Source organism: Anguilla anguilla, chromosome 2 (genome assembly GCF_013347855.1).
Source record: "Anguilla anguilla isolate fAngAng1 chromosome 2, fAngAng1.pri, whole genome shotgun sequence".
Classification (NCBI taxonomy): Eukaryota; Metazoa; Chordata; class Actinopteri; order Anguilliformes; family Anguillidae; genus Anguilla; species Anguilla anguilla.
In genome coordinates this window covers 16,497,217-16,513,587 of record NC_049202.1, presented here as the reverse complement: position 1 = coordinate 16,513,587, position 16,371 = coordinate 16,497,217, and the positions used below count along the sequence as shown (strand labels likewise).

Genomic DNA, 16,371 nt, shown 5'->3' with positions numbered 1-16,371 from the left:
TATACTCTGTGCCTTTCCATTTGTAAATACCAGGATTTTCCCATGCTTTTAATTCATGTTGATTTTGCAATTTCTTTGAAGGGCTATGTGTTTAATAATCTAAAAAAAGTTTACCTGGATATCAGTAATCGATAATAGTATTGAAGTAGTGAATGAAATTATCTTGTTTTTTTTCCGCTTTTTAACAAGCTTAACAACCATGGTGATTTTTAAGACACACTTAATGCATTCCTATTTTTTTAACCTATAGAATATATGCCCATGTCCCCCAACTTTATATAGTGACTTGTACTTGAAAAATAGCATTCTTTGAGTTCTGTTCTTTGCTGTAGATTACTTTGCCAACCATTCAGAGAAAATATATAATACCATCAAAAACAATGATTTTCTGGCAATGTTCTGTCCTAAAACTCAAGTCTGTCCAGTACAATGCATTTGGAGCCCTTGAATCTTTAATTAGCCAGCGGTCAGGAGATCGCTGCCTGCCCAGAAAATCACTCACAGACTGAGTCGGCCAGGTCACTCGCAGTGAATCGGTGCCTTGTGTGTGTTTCTTTTTTTTTTGCAGGACTGGGATCAGCATGTGAAGGGAAAATTACACCTGCAGAACTGCATGCTTTACTATGAGGGGTGAGTAAGGCACGCGAGATCGATTACTCTGCTCAGATCTAACAGCCGTCTGTGTGAAAGTCATTTCTGTGTGGTTTGCCCAATCAAGATACATGACTGAAACAACACAGATCAGTGACTTGATACTACAATATTTCTTCTGACTATGAACTGTCTACAACATTCCACTTCTGCCATGCTTTGTTTTATTTGGCTCATTCGTTTGCGTTGATTTAGTTCCGATAACCGCCGTTGGCATGTCTAACATCTATTTCTTTTCTGTTTACTGTCACAAACGCTATCTGTTATTTGTAACTATAACTGCTCCTGCATAATTTGTGCGTGGCAGTTTTATGTGCAAAATACATGCCCCCTGTTTATAACAAGATTTATTCTGTACTTGTATATAAAATATATCTCCTGTCCTAATGGCCAGAATATGAGCTGACACAAGATACAGCCAGCGTATGCTGTGACCAGCTGTAACTTGCTTGTCTCCTGTTTTAGCACCTCTGCTGGATCAGCTAACTTCCCCGAGTCTTCTCAAGGATGTCTGAACGCCTCACTAAATAGCTCCATGGTATACTCTTCCCCTGCTAATCAAGGTAAATATCAGATTGTCTTCAAAGCTCCATCCCAGAGACAGGGTGTGAAAGTCATACTCTGGGAATCTACAATAGTTTTTTTTTATTTTTAAGCTGGAAGGTTCTCACTTTGGTAATAGAGTGTAGGTTCTACATGTATTCAGTGGTAGAACCGAAATTGTGTTTGTCATGGGTTTTCTCTCATAATAGCATCATGTTAGTTTTATTTGAACTTTTATGTCATTATGTTTTATTTTGTGGAAATTTTTTTTTTGTATTTGTACTAAAAACAACAAAAATGTATAATCATAGTGTATAATTATAATTAATTGTTAATTTTAAGAGAAATATTGAAGCATATTAACAGGCCAACATCACAACTCGTGTTTTCATAACACTTTTCAGTTTTAAAAATTTTCTGGACAGTTTTCTGGAAAATGCTTTTCCAGTCACTTTATTTTTTCTTTTTTTCTTCAGACATATCCTCTGAGAACAACTCACCTTATTTGCAAGCTGCTCCAATGATGCCACACCCCTTGACAGGAATGGGATTTACACTGCCCTTGAGCGGGTTAAAGGTCAGTAAAATATGACATCAGTGCAGCTGGAAAGTGGAATTCATTCTGGAAATAAATTATCACTATATATGGATTTCACCTCAGTGTGGGACCAAATATTCAGAGTTAGAAGAATGGATTTGCTCGTGAATTAAACTTGGTTAGCAGTTGCGTCTCTCCAAAAAGTTTTTTTTTAAATCAACATCCCCACCTAACTCCACCCATTTTGGGACATGGATGGGTAGCATATTTTGCATATGGTTGAACTTGTATATGCATGGCCTATTTAGTCACATGTATAATGGATTTATAAAGGCAACTGGCTTCTCTATTGTACTTTAGATGCATGCTGTAGTATTTATATTTCAATGTAACCCAGAAGTAAGCTTCCACCAGAAGTAAGAAGGCTCTATAAGGCATGAGAGTGAAAATGTATTCATATGTTAATTTCTGTTTACGTGATATAGACGATAGGTGCCCACAGTGATTATTAGCCTGTGTGTAAAAATAAAATAAAATAATATAAATCAAGCTGCGCATTTGGGCAAATGAGCACATTAAAGGAATGTGTGTCATTCAAAGCCTTTTGAAGGTAGCCAAGTGTAGGTCACTAGAGGTGACTTAGTGCATGCAGTGTTCACAATGCCAATGGCAGTTACACTGCAGAAAGAGCTTTCCCCTCGTAACATCACCAGGTTCATTACGTACTGTGCGTTCCGCCATCGCATCGGCGGCCCGGAGCGCCAAAAACGCCTGGATGATGCCAAGCGCCCGGGACCTTAGAAGTGGCAGCTGTTTTTACGGACATTCGTAGACAGTCATGTGCTGTACATGAGTGACAGGAGGTGCTGAAAATGTGCAGGCAGAGGGGCAGGCACATGCCTATTGGGAACAAGAGCCCTCCAACCTCAAGGGCACAGATGCAGTGGACTATCCAAGACCCCTTCCACAGGGCAGTGTTATAGCTGCAGGTGTCTTTATTTATGTATCTATCAATATTTTCTTTTTAAATAATGGAATGATCTATTGAAATATATAATCTTGAAAAAGTAAATTGCACCCTCAAAACATTCATTCAGGGGGGAAGGGATCCCATTTCACGGCAACATCCATGTCATTTCAATCATTTGAGCAGTTCATACATTGACGGAGGCTTTGGGAAATGATTAGGATCTGTGAATTAACATACAGAGATTGATCAGTAAAGTGAGCATCCACACATCTGACAGTCAAATACACTCAGGTGCAGCCAAGATGAGAAAGTATGTAGACTGAGAAAAATCTTTGGCATGGTAGGATGAATTGCAAGTCTCTTTCAATACCACCAAGCTTTCTGCCGGTCAAGTTTTGTCAGAGCAATGCTCATGCGTTTACAGTTCTTTCAAGATTTTTTTTCAAGTGATTTACATCCATCATGAAGTCTACATTAACATGTATTGAAAGTACTGAGTATACCTTTTGTACGATGCCAGTTCGGATTATTAAAGAACTTTAAAAACTGCATTTTCCTCTTGTTATATTTCGAGGGCAGAAACAGGCAGCACATGGTCTATTTCTGTCTCGTCTTACAGAGCCAAGCTGGCTGTGACCTCTCCTGTATGTTCTTTCAGTGAATTTAGTCTTTTGTGAGCCTGGTAATAAAATCACTTTTATATCTATAATCATTAAAACCAATTCCCAGGCCAAAAGCAACTTTTCATTTTGACAGTCAGGCATGGGTGATTAGAACTGCACTTAGACCGTTTCCAGAGGAGCCCAGTAACGTGTTTATCCTAAAATGCTGCCGTTTTAATTCCGTAAAATTGCATTCAAAATACTGTTTAATTGAAATTCATCGTTGTAGAGCTTTATTTTTGTCTTTCCTTCCCTGATATAGTTGGTCATACATTTATGATCGAGTGCGATATTGAATGTCATATTAGTTCTTGGTGCTGTTTTAATTTGTACTGTGTAAGTTAATGCGCTTATATTTTAACTTTCTGACAGCATTTTATGAGTCCCCGGAAAAGGGAAACCTTTTAAATCAGAACCTCCAAATCATCCCTGTAATTATGCAGCATATTATAGCAAGGTGGTCTCTGCCTGCTCTTAAGATATCTTGATGGTTTTAATAATCCTTGTCAGTATGTAACAGAGTCAGTATCTTACGAAAAGACGTTCATATTAGGGTAGAATGTGTAGTCATAAAACTTTTTTTTTTTTTAATTAAGAAGTGGTAAGAGATCCCCAATTAATGCCTTGTAGTTGGCTGAAATTTAAATGCTATTTTAAAGTGTGTTTAACTCAATTACTTGGTTAAGCCACGTTTAGTTCACTCAGAGTTCCTCCAGACCTCGAGCTTAATCACAGATGGTTCCATTTTGTTGTACCGCGTACCTATGTGTAAATCTGCACGCGGCACGAGGTTAAAAAGTGCCGGATGTCACAGCATGACTGTGAACACGGCACGCGGGGCTGGGATGACTGCCTCGCCCGTTTCTGAAGCCCAGTAGCTGTTGTGAAACCGTAGCGCTCTCTGAATTTCCACCTCAGAAATCCCTGCGTAAACTTTGACCCCGACGCACTGACCCTCGGGGGCGCGGGCCCCAGGGTGTCCCGGCAGATGTCCCTGTCAGTCAGGCGGCTTGAAGAGTCTGTGGGGCCCCCTGGACCCCGAAACATCAGTCCTGCTTTATATGAAACGTTGTGTGCAGGAATGAGCTGACTGGATGAGATGCACTCGCTCAATCTTACAACACGAGCTTAATGGGGTGGAAGAGGTTAATTCATTAAAGACATTCAACAAAATTTTTCCTGACACCTGTCACTACTCATATATTAAGATGTCAGGTGAATACAGGCTGGAAGGAAACATGGATATTTTTGTAGGGTTGGATTCTTTTTAAATGGTAAGTAAATATTTCTGTTCTGTTGAAAATATTTGGTCCACTACATTTCATGAGGCTTTGCTGTAAATCCAGCAACTGTGCCATTTATCCAGGCCTGTACAGTTCTTTACAGTCCTCAGAGTAGACCTGAATGAACCTCTATGTCCTCTGTCCTTTCTACCAGCATATACTCCCATAATCTATTGCCTTATCAGACAAACCCAAGCACGGAGGTACCCACAAAATATCAATTTGCAAAAACACAACCACCTTGCGCAATGGAATTCCTCTGTTCATTTACCTTGTTAGCTAGCTGTAAGAGTAGGATGCCCTTACTTCCATGTTGGTTCTCATGGCCAGCTAGATGGGAGCTTTGCAGTCAATGCCAGTTGCTATACTTCAAGGGGATTACTGATAAAATAAGGGGTGGTTGTCAGCTGATATTTTTGATAAATACAGAAAAGAAAATGCTTATCACTATCATAATTACAGAGAGATTTCATAGGTTTGGAAAACCTAAAACAGGCAAGACAAATGCAACAAAACAATAAGAAAAAAAAAAAAACAGGCCACAGGTGAACTGATTAACACCAACAATAAACCAAAGATGCAATCAATAAAACACTTAGGGAGCCCTCTGCTGGAGAACAGCAAATACCATAACACAAATTGGATTGAGAGGAATGTGGTGATGCAAAAAAGTTTTTTGTCTAATTAACTGGTTGCCACACTATCCAAAATATTTGCATATAGGCATATAATAGTTAACTATATACTAATTAATGACGATTATATGACTATTTTGGGTATCGTAGATATTACATAACAATACAAGGTTTTACAGTACTCGAGAATGTGTAAAAACTGAATACTGACAAGCGAATCGTTTTGTATTGATTTACAGCAATTCTAATTATATCCAGTTTGGCTTAAAAATGGCGGAATGCCAATGGTTACGCAACATTTTTACTGGAGCTGTTTGCACGGACACCAGCATCTCAAGCTGCAACGCTGCTCTGCTGAGAGGTGCTTTTTCTTTTTTAAATTTCAGTTTCCTCTGAGGAAGCCGGGTCCAGGTCGAGTCGTGCACATCTGCAATCTCCCAGAGGGCAGCTGCACCGAGAATGATGTCATCAACCTGGGGCTCCCATTTGGAAAAGTCACCAATTACATTCTCATGCGCTCCACTCATCAGGTAATGACAGACATTAGCTCAGTGGGGTGAAAGGGGGCAGTTATACTTGGTCTAAATGGTCCAAATGGTCCAATTATTGGCAATGTATTTATTTTTTAAAAAGCATCATGGTAATATTATAACGTTCATTCTTAGTGCTTGACGGTCCACCATAACTCTCATTAAACCTTCTTTCTTGTGGATATTTTTGAGGATTTGTGTGGCTCTTATTCATAATCCAGAATTATTTCAGGCTAGTGATACAAGAGCCTTGTAAAAAAAACGCCTCATATTGACTCCTCGTTGTGTGTGTGTGTGTGTGTGTATGTGTGTGTTTTTCACAGGCCTTTTTGGAAATGGCCTATGTTGAGGCTGCTCAGGCGATGGTGAAATACTATCAGCTTAATCCAGCCACAATAAACGAGCAGAAGCTTCTGATCCGGATGTCAAAGAGATACAAGGAGCTACAGCTGAAGGTAGGCTTGCAGCTGCAGTGGTCAGAAAGTGCTCCGAGGTAATGTTCGGCGATTCGGGTGCTTTCCTGGGATGGTCAACTTCAATGATTCATATTTCCATCCATACAGAAACCAGGGAAGGATGTGGAGTCTATCATCCAAGATATTAATTCACAGAGGGAAAGGCATGAGAAACAGGAGATTGACTGGTAAGAATTTGTTTTTAAAAATTTGAATCTCCCTTGAAACTGCCCTGGTGAATATTCTCAAAGGAAAATCACATGCTGTGGATCGTTTTATAGCGGGTTTATTTTGGTCACTTGCCCTCTGCACAACAAATATAAAAGACTTGCAAAGACCATCAAGATCTATTTAAAAGCGCTAATGCTATGGCAGAACAGAATCATTTGGCAGGACACGTAGTCTTGCTCTGACCCTCGGTGACTATAATGTGACTGCGTTGGCATAGGCTTGCGCTGGGCTGTTGTTGCTGGCGGTGATGTGGTTTTGGGTGTCTGCAGCTACCCTCCGGAGCGAGTGAGGTCTCGCAGCCCCGTCAGCCGATCGCTCAGCCCCCGGTCCCACAGTCCCAGCTTCACCTCCTGCAGCTCTGCCCACAGCCCGCCCGGGCCCTGCAGGGCCGAGCGGAGCAACGGCCTGGGGCCCCGGCACCCGTCCTGGGACTGGTCTTCGCACGCGTGGCAGGACGAGAGGGACGAGGCCTGCTGGAGGAACGGGGACGGGGACCAGCCCGGCGGCAGGCCCCCCGAGTGGAGGAAGGCCTACTTCCAGCCGACGGACAGGGCGAGCCCGCGGACGACGGAGGAGAGGGCGGAGGGCCAGAGGGGGGGCAGGGACAGGTACACCAGGAGCAGCCCCCAGGCTCCACCTTTCCTGCCATACAGAAGCAAAGAGGAGGACTTTTACAAGCAGGAGCCCCCGTACAGGCCAGACAAGCCCTCCAGGCAGGTTTACCAGAGGCATGAGGTGAAGGGAAAGAAGAGGGACACGCCGGAGAACCACAAATCCCGACACTCGGAGCCACCGGAAGATTCCACGGACCACAGAGCCGCCGAGGACAGGAAACAGACCTCCCCAGCCGGGGTGAAGGGAAAGACGCCAAGCAGGAAACAGGAAGTCGAGAAAGTGGTGAGAGAATTTTAAAAAAAAACAATGTTTGCAAATACCAAATTTTCAGCACAAAAAGAATTCTTATGTAAAAACTATTTTAGACCTGTGTGCATGCTAAAACAGGTCACAGAGATCCATACGTGTGCATTGACGAGCTTCCAAATGGGCTGCAATAAAAAGACTACATCCTTATGTCTATTGCAAATATTCATGTTACTGTAGAGAATCTGTGATTCTTTTTAATAAAGGTTATCTTTGATAGAAGAATAGGGCTTTAGTAAAAATCCTTGGGTAAAGAATATCTTTGTTTACAACAGTATGTGGACTAGTATCTGTGGTATATAATTGATTAGAAGGTATCTGCTTTTATTTTAGAAGACCGCAACATAGAAGACTGCTATTAAATGAAAATGAAAAACTTAATAAAACAGTATCCTTGCTCCCATAGTGAAGCTTCGATCAGTGTATACCTGTAGCAGTGCTTGCGGTGAAACACTCACACAGAGGATGATGTGCTTTTCATCCCAGATTTGTATCTGATGTATTAAGGTTTCTATGGATACCATAATGATGAGTGTAAGTCTGGATTCCCGGTCAGTAGACAATGCAGGAGATCACGGGTATGATGAAATAGCGCATGGCTTTATGACATGCTGTAGCTAATCCACCAGTTATGACCACAGAGATTATTACACTACATCTGGAATTTATGAGTGAGGATGAAAGGGATACGCACAAATATAAAACAGATAAACTGGTATTATTCACATACATCACACAAATCCCAGTTGTTATCTCGCACGATATTGTTGTTGGTTGCTAGATATTATTTGGATCGCAGCATCTGAAACAGCTCTCGGCAAAACATAACAGTGTGTTGAAAGTTGAAAGTCTGTACAGCGTGTATTACAGGGAGAGGAGGCTGAAGAAAAGCAAAATAAGGACAAGTCAAGATCCCCTCTAGGTTCCTGTGAAAACGTGGAGCCCACTGAGTTTGAGGAAGGCAAAAACAATGAGGTGGGTCACCTGCCGATTCAGTTCACTTGCAACAAATTTTATTGCAACACTAAACTGCTTTTAAGAGAAAAACAAGCATTTGAAAATATATACGGTACTCACCCAAATTCAATTCACATTCAGAAGAAAAACAGAACAATCACTGGGTGCTCAAGTATAGAAATATCTACAAGCTCCGGAGATCAGGGCGAACCAACAAGGTGCTCATTGAACAAAAGGGCAGAGACATCTCGAAGGGAGCAAAGAAGGGTGCCTCAGTGCAAAAAGTATAAAACTGGGCTTACTTCAATGCAGTTCAAGGCACTCTCGTTGGAGGAAGTAATGAGTTTTGAAAAAGCCTTTATTTGAATTTGTCCATTCAAATTCAATCAATTCAAGGAAGCTGTTATTCACAATTCAGTAAATAAATAAACATTGCCAGAAATGTCGAGCACTGAAATAATAATACAATGAAGTTCAACTGTCAAGCCATGTGAAGCCTGTAGAGTCAGTCCAGTGTTTGCATAACTAGCTCAGAGTCAAGGACAAATGTTGACTGAATGGGGTTTATTGTTATATAGAATATCTAGGGAAGATATTTTTTAATTGAATGTCAATATGACTTTTTGGTTTTGAGTGAATACGCTCTTTGAAAAAAAGAAATTAGCATAGTAAAAAGCCGGTACAATTCAGTGATTATTTTAGAAGGTTAAACTAATTCCCAGGCCTCCTATTGACTTGATGAATTGAAACATTTACAGAGCATTGGCCTGTCATCTTATGAGTGAAAATGCAATAATGTTTCAACAGTCAGTAGCTGCTTCTCTTCCTGTGGTTGCATAACTGGATTTTTTTTTTTTAATCATCAAAGACATTACTAAAAAAACTCATACAAAATATGCATAGCTTGCAATGCACAAAATCATACACGAAAATAGAACAATATTACTACTATGTACTTTTCCGCTAGCACCCAAGCATGTCTGTGCTTTGCTGCTCACATATGCAAACACTAACACAAGCATCATCTCCTTGTATATGGAACTACAGCATTATATATTGTACAATTTCTCCAGAGCACTAATATCCAACAACCAAAGTGGAATGGAAATGGCTGCTCTATGCAGTCCTATAGGCTTATGCCTACAGGACTGCATATGCAAGGCCTCTGCATGGCCTGTGCTTCTTGCAATGTGTCATGGCATTACTGACGCTCCATAGCTTCGCTCTACAGGCAGAGCGCTGGGACAGCGGGGAGGAGACGGAGGGCGAGATCTGGTATCCGGGCAACATGGAGGAGCTAGTGACGGTGGACGAGGTGGGCGAAGAGGAGGAGGACGCCATCATCGAGCCTGACCTCCCCACAGAGCGACAGGAAGAGCCCGGGGAGACGACGGCCAGCCAGGACCCAAAGAAGGACCACGTTCGGAATGAGGGGACGAACCGGGAGGGGTGCGCCGACGCCCCACCCGCGCCACGGAAAAAAGCCAATGACGTGTCGTCCAGCGCTGGCTCCGAGGGCCCGGCAGGCGCGGAGCGGCGGTCGGGCACTGACCTTGGCGCCTTTGCTGCCGATGCGTTCCAGGCCGTTGCCACGGACACGCCTCTCAGCCAGCTGCCGCTGGAGGGCCTCTCCAATCACAGGGACGCGTGCGGAGGCAGCAAGCCCACGGACGCTGTAGCTGACTGCAAAACAGGAAGTCTGTTGCTGATCGCCAATGAGGCTCTTAACAAGGATGAAAATCAGGGTGAAAGAAAAGGTACGTTACACATTCATGATATCTTTAACTCCCGTCAAACAATAATATATGTGTTTAGCAATGATTTCTATTAAAACACATTGACTCTCTTTTTCTAGTTGTCTATTTTACGGTCTAAAATATTGAGGAAATTTTCACACCATTTTCAGTTTCTTGAATTCATGTGCTGAATTCTTTGTTTTAGATGTCCACGGTACTTTGCTTAGACAGTCTCCCAGACAGCTAGGTGTTGCGGTGATAACAGCCTACTCACCATCATGGGAACAGGAGAAGGTCTTCAATGAAAACGGCATCCCACTGGGTGAGAGCATTATTAAAAACATTTTTTAACTCTTTTTTAAAATTAAAAACCACCTATTTGTGATTAATGAATTATTAATTCAACTGTTGTATTTGCATGAAAACACAACATAATGTTTAAACACCCGATGAGTAACTTAATTGGCATTTGAAATGAGACCCAGAGACTGTGACACACTTCTTTAATTAGATGTACCAAGCTCACACCAACACTCTTCAAGGCAAATTTATAAATACTTGGCATGTCCAGCACTTTACTTCTTATTTATTTGAATTAATTTTTTTTCGGGGCGGGGGAGAGGGAGATTATTGGCTACAGTACAAGCCATCTCAAACTAAACAGTTTTGTTTGACCAAGCAGTCAGTGTACTGGTATTGGCGTGAAGGTGTGAAACAGCTCACTGGAAATTGTATTTTTAGTCAGAGTACACTTGGAATGATATCTAGTGCAGTACAGTCATTTGATTACATGTGCTGACTTCATTTCAGTACGATTCGCACAGAGACATAATTGTCCACCAACCTACGTACTCGCTAAATATGTGGTGATGTGTTGCTATGGTTTAATTAGCAATACTTTTTTTAGGTTGTGTATTTCTAACCTGGGAACTTGACATACTATATTGACATACACACTTGACATACATTTATGCGAGTTTTTTTAAATTTAAAAATGCATGTTCTACCTTTAACGATAGATCAATCAAGAATATATTGTTGCTTGAACATAGCACATCAACGTAGTTTTTTAAATTTTTTATAAATGCATTTTAAAGTAAAACTTAAGATATGCTGCTCTCATATCTACAAGTAGAACTCAGTTGACTGCAAATGCTGGTGTATATTATGGGCTGTTTATTTATTATCCTGATGACATGTTCAGGAGTGGAGTTCATCGTGCCTAGGAGCGGCTTTTACTGCAAGCTGTGCGGATTATTCTACACAAGCGAGGAGAAGGCCAAGACCACCCACTGCAGGAGTAAAGTGCATTACAGGAACTTGCAGGTGAGCCCTATGCTGACCAATCAGCAAACAGCATTCTGTCAAATTAAAGACTACAATAACCGGAGTTGCACTTGTTGTACGTCGCTCTGGATAAGAGCGTCTGCTAAATGCCTATAATGTAATGTAATGTAATGCTCAAATAGACAGCCCAGTAAACGGTTTGACGCAATGGATGCATTTCTTGGCCCCAGATCCCCTCCTTAAGAGGGTCTGTGCCGCTTAAGATGGGAAAGCACACATGAACGCGCTCCAGGAACTGTTTTGGTCCCCGCTGTAGATGCTTCCTGCCCACTTTTACTTTCAACTACAGCTGGGTGGAAAAGGGGTTAATGTTCCTACAGTATTATAAAAATGCCATCATCATCTGGCAATGTCCCAGGAACATTGTGTGAACATTATGTTCTAGCTGAAAATGTAACAGCGCATTAGCTATAATAGCCCTATCAATTAATGAGGGTCTGCAAAGTTGTAAATGGTGGAAGTTGTCTCTACTAGCTTAACAGCAGATTTTGTTTCAGCCTTGTTTGTGACAACCACACAGCATTTTGATGCACCCTTTTTATTTTATTTTTCTTAACACATGCTCTTTTCTATTTGAAAATATAACTAACGTCTTGTGTAATTCCTAACAGTTGTTTTTGGTCATTCATACCGAACAGCGCCAATGGTTGAACTTAATTGGTCCAAGTTTATTGTTTCTAAGGATGTGATATGGGACTGAAATCATTAAATATTGTTTTTTAATTTTTTTTAATTTAGTTTTAACAGGTTTTGACAAAGAAAACTATTATATTGCCAAGAGGAAAGAAAGATGCCAAAGTTATGTCAGTGTTTGCTACCCTATCCTGAGACAAAGCATTAGAGGGAAAAGTCAGTCAGTGACCGAGTAACTGAAACCTCTTGCCTCCCACTGGCCTTGAGGCAAGCACTTTTGGTGCAGACGTAAGGCCCCCAGAGCTCAGGCAATATCACAGCTTTAACTGTGACACGGGCTGAAGAAACTGCAGCCTGGTCGGACAGCTGAGAAGAGGGGGAGAGGGAGAGAAAGCGTGGCCGTGTAATCTCCATGGTGTCTGAAGTGAATTCGACCGACGAGTGAGAGGTGCGGTGAGCGTTATTTCGCGGTGGAAGAGCGCTCTCGTCCCCCGGTCCCTGGTGCGTGGCAAGACCAGCGGCGTGGGGGCCGTTCAGCTGCCGCTGCGGATCCCTCCTCCACAAACCCCCCAACTCCCCCAGGTCCCCCCAGTGGACCGAGGCTGGGCCGCGCACATTCTCAGCTGGATTATATTGCTCATTAGCGCTCCGGACGCTAAGGTCCGGTCGCAGCTGAAACCCCGCGGAGGAAATACTCCCTGACATTTTATGGACCGCGTTCCAGAGCGAAAAAGCTCAGAAACAGTTGCGCTGTCGGTCAAACCCAGAAGGGAGGGGCGGGGTGGGCCCCCCCCTGTGCAGGAACAGCGCGTTCTTCATCTTCACCCACGGACGTGTCGGGATTCTCCAGCATAAATCACTTGTGATTAACAGGACTTTGGAGAAAATGGTCTTTGATCCCTGTACTCCTTTAATGGCAAAGCTCCCGGACACACAGAAAGCATCTGCCTGTTACAGCACTCTCCTCTTTTTACACTTTCCACTTCACTGATTTTTCTAATAAATCTTTGAAAGTGCACTGCCTCGTAAATTGGATTAAAAACCTGCCGATGCTTATGAATAAAATATATATGAGTGGCATTTTTGTTATTTGAAAACGTGAATAACTTTCTGGAAAGATGCAGGTTCTCGTTCGCGTGAAGAGGCTGATTCACGTAGTGACAGTAACTTTTTCAGTTGTTTCAATTGGCCTTTTTACACAATGCGAGTGCAAATGTGTGGTTTACGCCTTTTCTGATGTCTTTCTGGTGTCTTCTGTCTGCAGAAGTATCTGAGTCATTTAGCAGAGGAGAGCATGAACAAACAGAGCCTGCTCACTGGCCCGGCTTCCACAGAGTAGCAGGGGACTGGCCCTGCCCCGTGACTCCGGAGGACCCAGCAGGGCCAAAATGGGGCCGTGTTCCGCAAATGGATATATCCACGGGGAAGCAGAGGACTTTGGGTAAATCAGCAGGATCATGCACTGAATCTATAATTAAATGAATGAATGTTTTTTTTTTAACCAAATAAATCTATCCCTTTCATTTAAAGACCTGAAATAAGGTTTAAATAAACTGATTTTTCTTGGTTAATATCACATCATGATGGTTTCAAAAAGTACTAGTCTAAACTATTGTATGCTTCAGGAGATTAAACCCTCTTACAACCAATGGGGATGTTAACAGATTGCCACATATTCTACAGAGTTTAAGAAGAAACAAGAAGTGTACAGCATATATACAAATACTAAAGATATTTCTGTAAATTTTATTTATTTTCAGATGTAGAGGAATTTATTTTGTTAATATCTGAAAGTGTTACATGTTGAGTTCTTTTGAATTTTAGAAGCAGCTGAAGACCATTATTATTATTATTATTATTATTATTATTATTATTATTATTATTATTAATTGTGCCTAGCCATGTCATATTAGTAGCAACACTAATTTATTTACTAATTTATAAAAACAGGAGACTTCTGAGGTTACTATTTGCTCCTGTTCAGTTTATCTTTTAATAGTCTCTTTGTTACTTCCACGGCAGACCAGTATGCTATGGTCTTAGAGGCCCTGCTTAGTTTATTCCACAGACTCTGTGATGCTCCACCCTGGCCTTTGAAGTCTGGTTCTCTCTTTCCTCACATGTTAGGGAAATCACCCTTAAATGTGCCAAAATAAAGACGGGCACAAACCTTTACTTATTTAATTTTCTTTCAGATTTACCCTCCAAAATGAAAACATGGCATGGATTCAGTCAACATTTTTCCTTAACTTTGAATTACACAGTGCGGGGCCAAGTAATTTTGGCGATTGCCGAACTTGCCAATCAGTGTATATGAAAAAAACAACATTTTCAATTCATCATGAGTCAAAGTAAGATCTATGTTGATTCAATCTTAGCCAGACTGCTTATTTTCAAGAAATGTACACTATTTGTGCCAAGTACATGTGCCAAATTTTCTTTCTCAATGCCACCCTTCAACTGCTACCATATTCACTTCTTTAACGCAGCTAAAGCAGCGAATGTGAATAAGACTGACTACTCTGGCTGGGTCCATTCCTTTTCCAGATTGTTTGTCTTTGCGATTATTAGAGTAATTCCTGTGTACCCCAATGGTAATATTTGGATTTTATGCCCCAGAATTAAAAAAATAAAATGGTATATGGTCAGTTCTCATGATGAACCAGGATTTGGAGTGAGGGAGTGGGCTGGGGAGTTGGGTATTTGCAAGGTGCCCGAATCTGCTCATGGGAAACAGAATGAAATGCAATATCTGAACTCTTTTGTAAAATTTGTTGTTTGTGGTTTCTGAAGTCATTGTTAATAAACAGGCTTTTATGCAATACGGACACCAAAAACATTCTGAACAAGGGATTACTGTAAAGATACTTGAACTGGACCATGTGCGCTTTTTATTTATTGCAGTTTAATAAATAGTAATATACATAAATATATTATTATGTATTAATATAAATAAATAATTCAAATGTAAGTGTGTGGTGATTTGGTGTAATGGGATGATGCACACTGGATTTTGACGTTGTCTTCTTTCTCTTTTATATACTGTGAAAACTCTGGGACCCGGTATTCAGCGGGCTTATTAGTTCATTGTTTTTAACAAGGGGTGTTCTTAAACACATATTTAAATAAACATTTTGAAAAAAGTAGAAGGTTGTGCTTTTATGTATTTATTTCTTTATTTTACTCACATTTTTACCCAATTTGGAGTTTACTGTACAATTGTGTTCTTCCAATCACTACAAGTTTGTGATTTAGGAAAGCGTATACATGCATGTGCCCTTCAAACATAATGTGAGCCACTGCTTCTTCTCACTCTAATGCACCACTTAAGTTTGTACAGACTCTGGGTCAGAGTGTGCTGCTTAAACAGGCACTGTGGACACTGTGTACTAGAGGGAGGCGCTGGTGCACAATGAGACAAGTCCTCCGGGAGACAGAAATCCCTCACTATCTTTGTGACACTACAGTCAGTTATGTTACGTGCTACAGGGCAGCCAGCCAGTCAGCACTGTTAGCTCCAGTCCAGATTCAATACCAGGCCGAGGGCCCCATTAAACTTATGCCCGTTTCTTTTTTTTTACATGTAGTAGAGATCCACATTGTGGCTGGAAAAAAAAAACATTCTGTAAAGATGCTAATAATTTGTGCTCCTGAGTGACATATCTAATGCTAAAACAGTAATACGCCTCATGATCTGAAATTAAACATGATCAAACCAGTGCAGAATATGTTTGGGAGACAGATGAAATGATACGTGATTGTAACCTCACCCGGAGAAGGAGGGTTTAAGTCAGAAGGATATTACTTGCATCATCATGTAAAAGCAACTCCGCTGGTCTGTTGGACACCTGTGAATGGTTATCCTTTGGCAGAGTAGCAGTGTAGCCCAGCTGCTCGATTGCTGGGTGGGAAATAGAGAAATAGAAGCTGTGTGCTAGTCTGCAGGTTCCGCAGGTGACAGAGGACACTACGTCAATGGGGCTCACCTCCGATTGCAAAGATGAGTGCAAAATCAATTTTTTCAACTACCATTATTCTACCACACCACCAGTAATATGTCACATTAAGTAAGGGCTTTTCAAATTCAGACCTGGGGACCACTGTGTATAGAATTTGTATTTATTTATTTATTTATTCAGCTTAAGTTTCCATAATTTTAGCTGTTAATTGACTCTTTACCTCTGAAGGGCCTGTATTACCAACAGCTAATTAATTCATATGGTATGATGTTATTTCACAGTCAATTGTCAAGAGCAGAGTAATTAATGCGACAGCATTG

General features: G+C 41.2%; 1 protein-coding gene across 5 annotated transcripts in view; it reads left to right on the top strand.

The window, feature by feature from the left end:
* Positions 1-15,238, top strand: part of rbm20 (RNA binding motif protein 20) — a 50,456-nt gene extending 35,218 nt beyond the window's left edge. For 3 of the 5 annotated variants that reach the window (XM_035399638.1, XM_035399657.1, XM_035399674.1), the window contains exons 3-14: positions 569-630; positions 1,117-1,214; positions 1,671-1,771; positions 5,669-5,812; positions 6,136-6,267; positions 6,376-6,455; positions 6,768-7,395; positions 8,278-8,394; positions 9,608-10,133; positions 10,318-10,434; positions 11,317-11,504; positions 11,571-13,349. In XM_035399638.1, the coding sequence (XP_035255529.1) occupies positions 569-630; positions 1,117-1,214; positions 1,671-1,771; positions 5,669-5,812; positions 6,136-6,267; positions 6,376-6,455; positions 6,768-7,395; positions 8,278-8,394; positions 9,608-10,133; positions 10,318-10,434; positions 11,317-11,504; positions 11,571-11,642 (2,265 nt within the window). In that variant the 3' untranslated portion in view covers positions 11,643-13,349. The other 2 variants (XM_035399667.1, XM_035399648.1) reach the window with 2 other exon arrangements.
* Positions 15,239-16,371: the final 1,133 nt, after the last annotated feature.